Genomic DNA, 15,464 nt, shown 5'->3' on the forward strand with positions numbered 1-15,464 from the left:
AGCGCAGGCGCAAGGGTGCGACCGGATTGGGGGAGGGGGAAGGAGCGCCGGAGGCCGCGAGCACAGCAGCAGTGCGCAGGCGTCTGGGTCTGTCCCGCGGCTCCGGTGGCGAGCCTGGGAGCGCGCGCTGTGGGTGGGGCGGAAGCGGGCGCGGCGCGCTGACCTCCCGCCTCAGCGGCCCTTCCTCCACTGTCCAGGGCCTGGCGGGGCGGCGGGGGAGGCCTGCCTCCGGTCGTTGTCCGCAGGTATAAGATGCAGCTTGGGACGTCCTGGCGGGAGTCCAGCGGAAACGCGCGCCACCGAGCTGTTGTCAGCTAAGGAGAATGGGGCCTGGACCTGGAGATGTGAGGGTTTGCGGGGGGGCCCTCCCCCGGTGTAGTGTGGTTCGACGACGGAGAGGGAGTTTATCACCCTCGCGGTGCCTGCCTCCGGGAGATGAGGTGCGGACGGTAGATGTGGGCGTTAGATGTGGGCGTTTTGTTCGTCTTCTTTGTCTTAGGCGGCTTTTCAACCTGTCATTTTCCGTGACCCTACCAAGACTTCATTGAGACCTGGCAGTCCCTGGACTCCTCTGCCTTCTACAAAACTTACCAGCCTTCTGATCACTTTTATTTCTTTACCGATCTCGTGCTCGACCATTTAAGTTAAAACTCTTCTGCTTTTCCCTAAGGGTTTGCCCTCTACTCTCAGTCTTGAATCAGTCCCATAAAAGTCTAATCTAGGGATGTGTATGGTGATTCAGTTGCCACCTAAAGCAGATCTTTTACTTGTTCATAGCCCGTAATCTCTCCCCTGACCCTCAGAGTATGGTTCAAATTTTCACCCCAGTCGATAAACCCCACTTCCCACCAACAGAACAGAAAGGCCAACTTGCGGGAGAACTCTTGGCTTTCCATCTCCCTCCTGTAAACTGGGCTATGTGTGTATCCTTTACCATTGTACGAGAAGTCCTCCCTTCACTTTAAGGAAATTTCCTTTTCTGTTGACCTGGTCAACCTTATCTATTACTCTGAAGCTATCCTCCATTTTCTATCAATTGACATTTTAAGATTCTCTCTCCTATGCGTTTCCCAGCCCTCAAAAAAAAGGAAAGACAGAAAATAACCTTGTCGGTATTGTATCCCCTTGTAGACTCTCCTCTACCTCTCAGCTCCCTTGCATAGTCAAGACCTGAAATTGTCATCTAAATTTTCCTCTCTCTGCCCCATCCCACTTTTCAGCCCATTTCTTCCACTACTGAAACTGTTTGGCAGATGTCACCAAGAACCTCCTAATTGGCAAAGTCAGGAAGCACTTTTCAGTTCTCACCTTATTTGACCTCTGGAGCATTTGATCATGCTTCCTTCTTGAAATTCCCTACGCCCTTGGTTTCTGTGACCAGCTCATTTGTTTCTTTTCCTACTTGTCCAACTGTTCCTCTCCAGTCTCCTTTGTCGGCTCTTCTTCAACCCCTTCTTACATGTTGATGTTTACCAGGATTTTGCTTCTAGTTTTGTTCATCCTCTCTAGGCAATCTCACTCCATGGCTCAAAGCCTCTCAAATCTGTATCTTTAGTTCAGACAACTCTCCTGAGCTAAACTTGCTACTAAATATTACCACTTGGGTAGTCCTCAGACACTTCAACATGTTCAAAATTGATGCAGTTTGTATGCACGCTAGACCTTTCTCTATATTATCCTGGCTAATGGCAACTATTAAATCACGAAGTCTGCACTCTGGGAGCCCATTCTTGATTTCTTTTTCTCACGACTTTATATCCACTAGACTTATTATTTTGGCCCTAAAATGGCCATGAAGTCATACTCGGTTCTAGTCCTGTCACCTGAGCTATAGCAACAGCCTCCTAACTGATTTCCCTCTCTCTAAAGCTGCACTGTCCCGTACAGTAGCCACTAGCCATATGTGGCTATTTCAATTCATATTAAATACAGTTTTAAATTTAGTTTCTCAGATGCACAAGCCACATTTCAAGTTCTCATTATGCACGTGTGGCTAGTGGCTGTGATATTAGACATCACAAATTCATTTCAGAAAATTCTGTTGAAAAGTGCTGCTCCACTTGCCCTCTCTGCCTCTGCCACAGTACTCCCAGGAGTGAGCTTCCTAAAATACAACTCTGGGCGTATGCTGCTGTTTAAACCCCTTTATAAATTCCTCATTGTCTGTGTGATAAAGTCCAAATTCCTGTGCTTGACAGAAAGGTTGGCTTACCTTTCCAGCCTCATGTCTAGCCACTTCTTGGGAGCTATACTCCAGCCATATTGAACTGTTCCCCAGGCACACCATTTTGTTTTGTGCCCCTGTATTTTACGTATACAGTCATGTGTCACTTAATGACAGCGATACATTCTACGAAATGTGGTGTTAGGTAATTTCTTCCTTGTGTGAACGTCATGAAGTGTACTTACACAAAGCAAGGTGGTGTAGCCTACTACACATCTAGGCTTTATGGTACTGATCTTATGGGACCACTATTATATATGTAGTTCATCCTTGACTGTAGTGTTGTTAATATGGCACATGACTCTACGACTTTCTCTACACAGAATAGGTTTTCCTGCAATCCATCTAAGCCCAAATACCGCCATCTGAAAAGCCTTCTCTTGCCTCCCAAATTGAGCTAACTGCTCATTCCTTGATGTCCCTTCCTCTTACGATTGCACCTTTCACAGTGAATAGCATTTATGTGATTACGTGTTTGTCTCCTTTACTGGACTTCGATCTTGGGAACAGAACCGTGTTGTATTCTTTTTATTTTTTAAAAAAATATCCCCAGCTCCTGGCACAGCACCTGGCCACTATGGGGTGCCCACAAAGTGAACAAGTGTTGAAGGAAATTGATGCTTAAGTAAATATGCGACTAGGTAAGATTGTAATGTATATGTATTATGGGTCGTCATGCATAGTATTGGGGAAATAATCATAGTAAGACAAAATTATTGCCATCAATTATATGTTTCAGATATTGGAATGGTGTGAGGAAAGACAGAAGCAGAAGAGCACAGGTCATTTTCACAGGGAGCGGTGCAGTCCAGTCTGCCCAGAATAGACTACAAGTAGAGCAGGAGGAGAAAAGGCTGGAAGGTAAATTTATTTGAGGCAATATTATGGGGAATTTTCAATACTGTTAAGTTTGGACCCAATGGGGAGCCACTGAAAGTTTTTGAGCAATGACTTGATTGGAATTATGTCATTAGATAGGAACTCGATCTTCATACTCCCAGTGGCTAGCACTATACCTGTTAATAAGTGCCAGATACAAACGTTGGGCTGGAAGGAGATGAGACTGGTGATAGCTAACATTTATTGAGCTCTTGAAATGTGTCAGGCCCTGTTATAAGTGTTTAACATGTATTAACTCTTCTAGTCCTTATAACCCTGAGAAGTAGATACTATTGTTATCACCCCCATTTTTCAAATGAAGCAGCTGAAACAAGAGATGTTAAATAAATTACCCATGTCATACTTTTCGCAAGTGATCAGAGCTGGGATTTGAAGCCAGGCAGTCGGCCTCTGGATGGTATGTTATTCTGGTTGGTTTGCAACCACAATAAAAGATTGGAGAGGTAAATTTGGGAGTCATCTTTGAGGTGATGTTTGAATCAGTCATGTAGGTAGGTGAGATTTATAAAGGAGGAAGTATAAAACAGTTTACTCGTGGGTTAGGGATTGAGCTTGGGTTAGATGCTCATGCAGGGAGTAGTAACAGGAAGCAGAACCAATGGAAGAGCATCAAACAAGAAGGAAAAGCAGAACAACATAATATGAGGAAGCCAGAACAAGAGAAGGCTCCGGTGAGGACTTCATGTTTGTTGAATGAATGACTAATCAAGAGTTTTTAAGCTTTTTTGTGCCGTGGACTTCTTTGGCAGTTTAGTGGAGCCTTTGGACCTTGACTGACAATAATATTTGTAAATGCATAAATAAAATATACAATTATCGAAATATTTAAAGAAATGTGTGATGACCTAGTAATCTGTGTTCCCTTATTAATACAATATGTGTTTCTTAACTAATACATTAAATAAAGTAATTTATTGGCAGGTCTAACAACTCTTATAATTGTAAAGGAGAGATATTTTGAGATGTCTCTGTACGTGATATGAAAATATTAATTGATGATGCTTTCTATTGATGACATTACAGGTACTGCTAGTACTACAAAGACTTATTTTCTACATTTATAAAATTAAATTTCAGATAGTTAGATGTTATTGAAAATAAAAGTGACACTTTTTTGTTCCATCCAAGTTCATGGACCCCTGAATTGTATGGCTTGTGGACTGCAGTTTAAAAATCCTTGTTCTGACTGAATGAGGAATTGAGATCCTACAGATAGGTGTGAGAGAGTGAAGAAGAGGGAAAAACTCATTGGGTTGGTAATTGGGGTCATTACTGATATTGGAGAGCAGTTTCTGTAGTCTGGGAATAGAATGCAGAGTAGGAGGGACCTGAAAATTTGCTTTTGCAGGTTTGTATGTTTACTTGTTTAATGTCTCCCTATTTTCATTAGATTATGTGTTTGATGATGGTAGGTGTCTGGTGCCCAGCATGTGGCCAGGCACATAGAGGGTGGTCAATAAATATTTGCTAAATAAATAGTGAATGAACCTCTTTGAACCACAGTTTTCTTGTTACCTAATGGGAATAATAAATTCTGAGCTTGTAGAGTAGTTGAGAGGATTGCTATATCCTGATAACATAGCTAAAAGGGCCGATGAATATGGATATGAAGGGATATACTGAGCTGGGAATGAGGGTAAATGTGGGAGCTGGATGGCTAGGTTTGCTCACTGAAGTAGGATGTGGCAGAGAGTAGGAAGAAAGTGACAGGTGGGATCTTGAGTAGGGCCCAGAATGGAATGTGAAGAGTGATGGGGTGCACAGGGGAGGCAGTAGGGGTGAAGGTGTTTGTAGGGTAGACCATAGCCATGCCTGGTAAGATTTACTGTTGAAATATCTGTTAGAAAGGACAGTCGATCATTCATCAAATGCTTGGAGGCTCTTCCAGGCTCAGTTTCAACATCCTTAGTAACTAACAGCCCATTTATGCATCCCATGAGCAGTCATTTGGTAGGCCTTCTTGGTAGATGCTGAGAATGTAAAAGAATGGGACATGATCCCCTAAGGACCTTGCAGTGGGGTGAGGTGACTGTGAAGCAGATATATAAATCACAGAATAATACAGTAAAAATGATGGTAGTGGCAGGCACAGGGTGCTGTGGAACATACCGAAGAGGCTGTTAACCTCCACTCTGGGTTCCAAGGCTTCCTGAAGGAGGTGAGATTTCATCTCAAAAGACACATGGTGGTAGGGTAAGTGATTCCAGATCATTAAGGATCATGCCAAGGAGAGCAGATTACAGATAACTGTTTGAAGCTTTTCATATAAAAGTATGATGTGGGGCTGGCCTCGTGGCATAGTGGTTAAGTTTGGGCGCTCCACTTCAGCAGCCCAGGGTTCGCAGGTTCAGTTCCTGAGCACGGACCTACACACTGCTCATCAAGCCATGCTGTGGTGGCATCCCACATGCAAAATAGAGGAAGATTGGCACAGATGTTAGCTCAGCGACAATCTTCCTCAAGCAAAAAGAGGAAGACCGGCAACAGGTGTTAGCTCAGGGCTGATCTTCCTCACCAAAAGAAAAATTATGATGTGATCAAATGTTTGTTATAAAAAGATCCTTTGGCAGCACTGGAAGATAAGATTGGAGACAGACCAATGATAAGAAAATTGCTGTAATCCAGGAAAAAACAAGCAAACCAGTGAAAGCCTGGACCAGTGGGAATGGGAAGAAAAGTGAGGACAGATCCGGGAGATATTAAAGAGGTAGAATTGATAGGACTTGGTCAACATGAGATGAGAAGATTTGAGGACCATCAAGTTGTGAAGATTGACTCCCACATTTGTTGCTCAGGCAATGGGGTGGGCAGTCAGGTTATTTATTGAGGTCTTGAATGCAGGAGTTGGAAGATGTTGGGACGGGAAGGTGATGAGTTTAGTTTTGTAAATCTTGAGATGGAGGAGCGTTCAGGGTAGTAATTCCTAAACTTCATCTGCCTGTTAGAATTCCTTATTGAACCGTCAATGGGTTTATGGGATATAATGCAAAATAGAAAACTCACCATTTGTTAAAAAATGGAAGTACAGTTTGAAAACTGTAAGACACTGCTTTTCATTTAAATCTTCTTTTCTCTTAGACATTTTGAGATAATTGAGGGGAAATGAACACAGATTGGGCTAAATGAAGTTGAGCAATTGTTTACATTTTTGTGGTTGTGGTGATAATGTTGTACTTATGTTAAAAGTTATCTATTATAGATACCCTTAGATTTCCTGATGAAATACTGTGACAGAATTTGTTTAAAACACTCCAGCAAAAAAAAAAAAAAAAAAAGTTTGGAACAGGAGAATAGATGAAACAAGAATGGGAGACCTTTAGAATGTTGAAAATTGTTGAAACTCATGAGACTACATGGGGATTTATTACATTCTTTTGTGTATGTTTGAAAATTTACATAGTAAAATGTTTTGGTTTTTAAAAAACTTTTTAAGTCACAGGTCCAAAGGAAATCAGTTAGTGGAATATAAGTATTTTTATTAATAAATCAACATTAAATCGTATCATGAAGTATATTTTGAATTTATAGCAAGACTTGTGGCAGACCAGAGATCTTCAGGTGGATGACACACGTCACCATGGCAGATAGTTGGGTGATGCTTCTGAGCATTAATGCACAGATTTAACCTCATGCTTATGCCTCGCATGCTCTCATGCACTTGTCTGGGATGCCGTATGTTGAAGATAGCTGTATTGAAGTGATTGTTAGGGTCATGATGATTGTCCCTTCTCTGGGAATAGAGGTGACATTGTGCTTGGCCTCAGCTAATTGATCCAGAGGTACACACCTAGTACAAGCTGAGCCAGTCAGATGGTCTCTCCCAGCAATGTGAAACTTGAAAGATAGAGGCTGGAGGGCTTTGAAGGTGAAGCATATTAATGACAACTCAACCCCTGCTGCCAAAGGCCGTGTGGCTCCCCTTCTGGAATCTGGCTTAGTCCACTCTTCTTTTGATTTCATGCACTAGCTCAGTATCTTTCCAATAAATCACCATTTTAAAAGTTAAGTCAGCCAAAATTGGTTTCTATTGCTTACACACAAAATAGCTTTATTAAATATAATAAATTGTTGCATAATAAAAATTATTATGCAAATGCATTTGGTGTTTTATTATATCTGTGTTGAAAATAAATTAAAAAATTAAAAATTGCTGCTATCAAGTTTGCATTTTTAAAAATTTCTTGAGGGATGCTTTTGTGTAGAATACAGTTTGAGAAATGCTGTTGCATGACATCCAAGTGGAGATGCCTAAAGGCATTTGGGTATATGGATGGTGTGAACTCAGAGCAAGATCTGAGCTGAAGGGGCAAATTTGGAAGATGTCAGCAAATAGGTGGTAACTGAAGGCATGTGGGAGTAAATGCCATCCAGGGCAAGTGTATAGTGTAAGAAAAGACAAGGTTAAGGGTAAAACTCCAGGGAACACCGACACTTAAAGGGTAGCTGAAAGAAAGGAGACCACAAAGGAAACAGGATGCCAGAAAAGTGGGAGGGAAAACTAGGAGAGAGTGGCATCAAGGATGCCAAAAAAAATAGACGGTTTTAGGAAGGAGGGCATGGCCAACAGTGTCAAATGTTGCAGAGACTGCGAAGAGTCCATTTGAGTTAGCAACACAAAAGTGTGGGTGAACACTTTAAGGATTAAATGATAAGTATGAAAATGTAGAGATGGTTGCCACAATTTTTTCAGGAAATTTGCTTCTTCCAGGAAAAACAATGGGGCAGTATTTAGAAAGGGGCTGGAGAGCTGAGTGTTAGAAAGCCCTGGCCTACTGTATTTTCAGGTGTTATGCCATTGTTTTCATAGACATTCATATCTAATGACCAAAATAGACAGTGAGTTACTGGGATGCAGAACAGGCTGCATTGCTCCTCTCTTGCCCACGTTTATCACTTCCCCAAACTGATTAGAGACTATTATTGAGAAATCTATTATGGAGGTTGTTAGAGGGTCCTGACAGGAAGGAATACATAGAGGGAAGGGTAGTTACAAGTGTTTGAACTTGTTACCATTTATACCCAGAGAGGAGTTAACCACACCTGCCCTGGCCTTGATGTTGAGTGGCTACATTTCTCCTCTTGCCGGTCTTGTCCACACCCTACTCTCTATGGAGAACTTGGGCCCCTTTGCCTTGTTCCTCCCACCCAGAGTAGTTGCAGTGTCTGCTACACCTGTGCCCAGCCCTCCCACCCAGTCCTCTTCCTCCTGTTCCCCTCACCCCAAAGCTCCTTACAAACGATCTCTTGTATCTGGGGCACAATGTATTCATAGCCAGTTGCCACCCCCAAGGGGGAATGAGGCCTCGCTTTGGAGGGCGGGTTTATTTTGGGTCCCCCATCCCAATTCTGACCACACGCGTAGGACAGTGTTCAGCAAACTATGGCCTGTGAGCAAAATCCAGTCCATTGTCTTTTCATATGGCCTGAGAAATAAGAGTGGTTTTTACATTTTTGAATGGTTGGAAAAAAGTGAAAGGAGAATTGTATTTTGTGACTCATGAAATTTAGATTTCAGTGTCCATAAAAAAAGGTTAAGAACCAAATTCCAGGGAACGCCAAATTTAAAGACTTGCTGAAAGAAAGTAGTCCACGAAGGAGACTGAGAAGGAGATGTCTGAGAAGTGGGAGGGAAAGCCAGGAGGAAACTAGGAGCACAGCCATGTGCTTTCATTTACATGTTTCCTGTGGTTGTTTGCATGCTGCAGCTGAGTACTCATGACAGAGACTGAGTGACCCACAAAGCGTACAACATTTACTATCTGGTGCTTCATGGAAAAAGTTTACCGACACCCTAGGTGGCTGTGTGTCATGTATCTCCCCGTACAGTCCTGGTGATGTCACAAACTTGCCTTCTATTTTCCTAACAGCCCAAATCTTTCCACCGCAGGAACTACTGATGAGTTAGTCCATAAAGAGTGGGACACTGGGAAAATGTTCTGTTTTTTGAAGTGTAACACAGTGATTTCCAAAACCTACACCGACCCTGGCACTCCTCCTGCCCTCACCACACACACACACACACACATACTAGGGTTTCAGAATATCCAGGAGGTTGTGGGTGTTTTTTTTTTTGTTTGGGGTTGTTATTGCTGCTGTTACTGGATTTTGAGAAGGGAGTGTGGATTTTGAAACTCAGAAACACTGTTGGACCATATTCACATAGATTAATTTCTAAGATTACTTAATTGCCACATTAGATGTTTCTCACTGCCTCTTCCCCCACCCCTTCTGTCTTTCTTTCTTCTTCTCTATCAAACTTGCAGCATATACACTGACAGTTTCTTCCTCACCTCCCACTTACTCCTCAGCCCACCACAATCTGGAGTTGACTCCCACTGCAACACTGAAACTGCTCTCAATAAATTTGTCAACCATCTTATAATTACCAAATATAAGGACACTTCCAGTTCTTCCTTGACTTCTGAGTAGCATTTGATAGTGTTGATCTTGCCCTTGTCCGTGGAACACCTTTATTTCTCTGATTCTACTTCTTCCTTGTTCTTCTCCTAGCCGAATGTTCCTGGTGGCACCCGCTTCTTACAAATTAGTGCATTTCAGTGTACTGGTTATTATCTAGTGCCAGTGCCAGGTCCACCCTCCTATACTGTGTTCTGGACTGCTCAGCCTAGGAGTCTGCAAGGTGTGTACTTCCCAGCCTTCCTGACTAGTTGGCTTCCTGTTAGATTCTCTCAATAGGAGGCTCTGGCAGGAGATCAGAAAGCAGGAGAAACCGAGAAGCTTCCAGCTTTAGTTTCTAGGAGAGTGGCAGTTGCTGGTAGATGTAGCAGCAGCAAGAATGGGTGATTCTGGACTCCTGCCTCCTGGGCAGAGGAAGTACCTTCTCAGTGATCCAGCCTTGATGGAGATGACACCTTTTCAGTAGATCCAGAACCAGCGATGACAGTGTCTCCCCCATGGCAACAGCAGCTGTAGACCTGGATTCCAGTTCAGGTGCAATAGCAGCTTCTGATTTCCAGATATTCCTCTTTCCTATCTGCTCCTTCAGCCACTCTTTTTCCCTTTTGCACTTATTGCCCTTTGAACCTCTTTGTAACTGATTCTTTGTAGTAAATTCTCTCAGTCTGAAATATCTAGAGTGGCTATATGTTCCTGGCTGGATCCTGGATGATAACTGATATGAGGTTTGGGGTTTGAATCCATGTAGACTTATCTCCTTGTGTTTCTTCCTGCTCTCTCTGCACAGTCTGCTTTGGTGATCTTAGCCACTGCCTCTGCTTCAACATTTGGGCTGATGAGTCCATTAAGGTTTTCGGCCCATACCTGAGACCCATACCCATGCACTTCACACCTCCCTGCATGGTTGTTCCACTGGCATCTCAAATTCAACACGCACAAAACTGAACTCGCTCTCTTCTTCATCAAACTGGCTTCTATGGCATTCTTTTCTATTTCATTTCAGTCCATCACTCACCACCCACCCAACTACCCAATATAGAGACCTTGATGTTATCCTCGATCCCTCTATCTCGCCTTCCCGCATCTGATCAGTAGCCAAGCCCTTTAGATTCTGCTTCCTAATGATCTCAGTATTTGATTTCCTCCATATCTTCCGTTGAAGACTTAATTCAGGCTCTTATTTCTCACCCAAATTATTGCTATATTGCTGTAAGAGGGTGGTGTGAGGTGTGTGGGCGCAATTTTTTATTTTGATGTAATATACTATAGACTCTTGACCAGCAGTTTTGCCTGAATTATTTCCAAGCTCCCATTGTTTGAAATATCAAAACAGTTTTTCTAAAATGTTAAAATGATTGTGTCACTCCTCAGTTTTAATATCTCTGTCATCTGCTAAGTAAAAGCCAGATCCTCCTTGGGGCATAACAGGACCTACGTGATTTGGCTCTTGCCTAAATTTCCAGCTCATCTTGACCCTCCCTCACTCCTCCCCATTACCAAACAGGGACACACGAGCAGCCTGTGTAACATACACATCCAGCTACCCAGAGGTCTCCTAAGGAAGGAGCTCTGAGTGCCTCTGACCTTGCGCTGGAATGCTTTTCTCTTCCCTCACGTTCTGCTGGTCAAAATGGTTTTCCTTCAAGACTGTTAGAAACCTTATGTCCCACTTATTCCTCCATCCTCATAAAATTACTATTTCCGAAACATTCTTATTTGAATATATTACATTGTCATGTAATTATTTATTCATTGACTCCCCTCCTGCTGGACTTTAAGCTCTTTGAAGGCAGGAATATGCCTTATTCACCTTTGTATTTCTAGCTGTGGGCCCAATACCTAGTACTTTCTAAAATTTCAGTATATTTCTGCAAAACGCATTGAAGCTAATGCCTGAAGGAGAATACCTCTCTGAGAAGAGGAGGGGAGTCGGGAGGGAGGAGGAGGCGTGGTCTGAAGAGCCCAGGGGGTTTGCTGTGGGAAGATGAGCTTCCCCACTGCAGCATTCTGCCACGGGGTGGTGCTGCGCCGAAGAGCCCGCTGGTCCGGTTACAGGCTGAGGCTGACAGCCTGATACTAAAGAGGGATCCCCAGCAGGAGGCAGACTCCTCCCTTGCCTACCAAGCCACTTACACAGCCTACTCTGGCCTGGTAAAAGAGCAAGGTCTTCAGGAGGTTGCTGGCCCCAGGTGTCTTCCCAGCGACTGATGACGTTAAACCCTACACTTCTGTGATTGGTTTAGCCAAAATGACAAGGGCGACTATTGGAAGTGAGCTGACACAACACCGTCTGGGGAGGGAGTTTGGGGACCTAGGTCAGCTGGTGGGTAGCTCCTAGCCCACTGTGTGGCGTGAAGCTATGGATCATGATCAGAGCCAGGGAGCTGCGCTGCTAAGACTGTTACCCTTTCTGTGGCTGCTGCCCCAGTCCTGGACGGCCCCTAGAGGTATGACAATACCTCCTCCCCTTTACTTCAATCCTGATGGATTAGAGCCTAGGGAGCCAACCCAGGACACTGAAGAAGAGCCCTGTGCTTTGCAAGTGGTGGGAAGTATTATGGGATAGTGGAAACAATAGCAGGATTGGGAAAGAGATGAACTATGGATGGTTGGCAAACAATGTCAGAGTGCTTTATATATTCCATTTAAGACCATCTCTTGAAGCAGAGATTATTATATCCATTTTACAGAGGAAGAAAATGAGACAGGGGGCTTAAGTAACTTGTGCAAGTTCATGTGGTTGGAAAGTGGTAGAGCTGGGATTTGAACAAAGCAAATGTTATTTCCACTCTTTTACCTAGGAGACTACTCTGCACTCTGTCATCGACTCAGCTTGTGATTCTTGAAAAGTCTCTTAGCTTTATTGGTCCTTAGTTTCCTTCTCTGTAAAGGGCGAGGCAGAATGGAAGAATAATCTGGAAGATCCCTCTTACTCTAAAGGTCTATTGTTCTGGGTATTGGGTGTTGGGTAGAAGGTTCCAGCTGGCCGGGGGGATTCCTCCAGGAGTTTCAAAGAATAGGGATTATTTCCTGCAGCTATGAGGTCACCTCCCCCAATCCTGTCATTGCAAGGCCAGAGGGTTGAGGGAGGGGAAGACAATTTCAGAGAGGCCTGGTGCTGATGAAGTGGCTGAAGAGAAGCCTGGAGACTGTTTTTTCAGTTTACCAGGTTGTCTGGGGATAGGAGGGGGCAGTGTCATCTATGGCTTGGGGAGACCATGACCATTCCTTCACCCTCCTGTCTGAGACTGGGGAACCCATCCAGGCCGTTCACAAGTCAGTCTGGTGGCCTTCTGTGAATTGGACTAAACTATACCCTCCGGGAGAATGCAGCCTTGTGCCAGGATGCATGGCTTGGTGAGCAGGGTGCAGGCTAGATTTCAGCCTCCAGTTACCTCCACGGCTGAGTGCCTTTGTGCAGTGCACAAGCACACAACCAAGATTGTGACTCTGAATCTGTCACTTTAGACAGTAGACTATTTTTACTTTTTACCACTTTGGACAGTTGGCCTTTTCTGGGCAGGGGAAGTTTGGAGAGATCCTGTAATTTCCTCTTCACCCACATTGGGAGGGAGAGCCTAAATAACAGACACAAGAGGGGTTATGCCCCGCCCCTAACCCTTCTCCCAGAAGCAGGTCTCACTGTTTTCTAAGCTAAGAGAGAGGAGGAGGCTTGCACCTCCCTGAACCCGCCCTGTCTCCTTTGCAGCTCCTACTCCAGTGTGGCGGGATGATCTGCAAAACCACACATTCCTACACACAATATACTGCCAGGACTGGAGTCCCAGCGTGGGACTCTCTGAGACCTACGACGAGGACCAGCTTTTCTCCTTCGACTTTTCCCAAAACGTTCGCGTGCCTCGCCTGCCGGAATTCACTGACTGGGCTCAGAAGGCTGGAGATAGTTCCAACATTTTCTTTGACAAAACCTTCTGCCAGGAGATGATCCAGGAAATAGGCCCAAATCTTGAAGGACAAATCCCAGTGTCTAGAGGTCAGGAGTTTTTTGGGGAATGGGGAGAGAGGGCTGCATTCTTAACCTCATTAATCTATACACTAAATTATTCCCCCTCACACTAGTGCCCCATCTCTAACGCCTTCTCATTCTCCCCTACGACCTTTATTTTTCTGCCACCCCTCATCTGCACTCTGTTCTTGTTGTGGGGCAGAAGACAAGTGCCTAGGACGTAGCAGGCATTCAAAACTATTTATTGAACTTGATGAATTCAACAGGGACCCAGTGATGCCTGCTGAATATTACAGCTTGTGTCACTATGCTCAGTAAGATGGAAGGGGAGAATGGGAGTATCTGATGATAAGCCTGTGTTTTAATGAGGAGCCAGCGTGCCCATGTGAGGTCTAGATAGGAAGTGCTTCAAGAAGTCAGGGTGGAGGGGTCTACAGTGGCCTGGATCTGGCTCTGCCTGTAGGTCCGGTCTGGTTCTCGCCTGGAAGAAGACCGTCCTCAGAGGCCCAGCTCCTCCCTCATCTCTCCTCCCAAAGCCCACCCTCCTTGACTCTCTCTCTGCCCTCCCTTCTGTATGCCATGTTCCCTCCAAACACAGGGATACCATCTAAACTAGTCACTTCTTTCCCTCACACCTCAATCCCCCCACCAGGGATCCCTATCACTGAGGTGTACACGCTGAAGCCCCTGGAGTTTGGCAAGCCCAACACGCTGGTCTGTTCTGTCAGTAATCTCTTCCCACCCACGTTGACGGTGAACTGGCAGCATCAGTTCTCCCCTGTGGAAGGAGCAGGGCCCACGTTTGTCTCAGCCGTTGATGGACTCAGCTTCCAGGCCTTTTCTTACTTAAACTTCACACCGGCACCCAATGACGTTTACTCCTGCATCGTGACTCATGAAATTGATGGCTACACGGCAATTGCCTATTGGGGTGAGAACCCTCTTCCTGGAAGCCTGGTTCCTTTTCAGAGCAAAGGGGGGTGGACCCATGGGAGGGGCTTCTTTCTCTACTTGATCTTGTGTATTCCATTCTCACTCTGAGCCAACCTCAATCTTCAATGCCTCAGTTTCTCCCTTGTCATCCCAGACACTCATGTCATTCCCCTGAGTCGGCGGGGGGGGGGGGGGGGGGTGGGGGGGGCTTCCCAACTGGGTCTACAGTCTGACCTGCTCCCCTTTTTCTGCAGTGCCCCAGAATGCCCTGCCCTCAGATCTTCTGGAGAATGTGCTGTGTGGCGTGGCCTTTGGCCTGGGTGTGCTGGGCATCATTGTTGGCTTAGTCCTCATCATCTACTTCCGAAGGCCTTGCTCAGGTGGTACGTCAGGGCATCTGGAAGGGGTGGGCAAGCCATGGGAGCCAGATACAGTGGTGCCTGTGTGGACGTGCCAGGATTATCCTGTGGCATGGGGAGCACATATAGTGATCCTCAGGCCCGTGAGTGGGGAGGGTTGTATTGGGCTCCATGGGACATCCTCCTAGTTGGGGTCCTGATGACACACACATAGTTACAGGTCACAAGAATGGTTTGAGTGGGAGAGGAGTGCTATGCAGAGCTGTAGGAAGGGTGCTTGGAGATGATTTATTTGGGGACAAGGAGAGATCAGCTTCTGTAGGGTGTGCTGGAGGCAGGTAGGGGCATTTGGGGATCCCTCTGATGGCCTTCCTCCATCCTTCTCTCTCCTCAGGCTGATTCTTCCTGACCGGAGTCTGATGCCAACAGCTTCAACCATCCAAGCAGAGGGTGCTCAGGTTTCCCGCATCCAGCCCAGGATCTCTCAGAGCAGAAGTCCCTGGGACTCCCCCAGTGTGTGTGTGTGTGTGTGTGTGTGTGTGTCTATAGGTTTCTCAGCTGGGGGCTCTGCTGTCCCTGGGCTTACATTCGGGAGAACCCAGAGTGGCCTTTCTATCATGACCACATCCCTTTCTACTTCAAGGCAATAAATCTCATTTGTTAA

The 15,464-nt window shown here is 45.2% G+C and overlaps 1 protein-coding gene across 4 annotated transcripts; it reads left to right on the plus strand.

Annotated features, from left to right (window-relative positions):
• The first annotated feature begins 58 nt into the window (after window positions 1-58).
• LOC106834610 (HLA class II histocompatibility antigen, DM alpha chain) lies at window positions 59-15,464 on the plus strand. Of its 4 annotated transcripts, none has more exons than XM_014846355.3 (6): window positions 59-440; window positions 2,964-3,085; window positions 13,251-13,535; window positions 14,161-14,439; window positions 14,696-14,824; window positions 15,195-15,464. In XM_014846355.3, the coding sequence occupies exons 1-6, from the start codon at window positions 436-438 to the stop codon at window positions 15,197-15,199; spliced, it is 825 nt and encodes a 274-aa protein (XP_014701841.2). In that variant the 5' UTR covers window positions 59-435; the 3' UTR covers window positions 15,200-15,464. The 4 variants fall into 4 exon arrangements, with proteins under 4 accessions (XP_014701841.2, XP_014701842.2, XP_014701843.2 ...); XM_014846356.3 differs by having other exon boundaries at window positions 14,696-14,821; XM_014846357.3 differs by lacking the exons at window positions 59-440; window positions 2,964-3,085 and adding an exon at window positions 11,810-11,988.

This window comes from Equus asinus, chromosome 8 (assembly GCF_041296235.1).
Source record: "Equus asinus isolate D_3611 breed Donkey chromosome 8, EquAss-T2T_v2, whole genome shotgun sequence".
Classification (NCBI taxonomy): domain Eukaryota; kingdom Metazoa; phylum Chordata; class Mammalia; order Perissodactyla; family Equidae; genus Equus; species Equus asinus.

Coding starts and splice junctions, on each gene's coding strand:
- LOC106834610 (XM_014846355.3), top strand. Junction 13,536..14,160: donor ACAAATCCCAGTGTCTAGAG/GTCAGGAGTTTT, acceptor TCCCCCCACCAG/GGATCCCTATCACTGAGGTG. Junction 14,440..14,695: donor CACGGCAATTGCCTATTGGG/GTGAGAACCCTC, acceptor CTTTTTCTGCAG/TGCCCCAGAATGCCCTGCCC.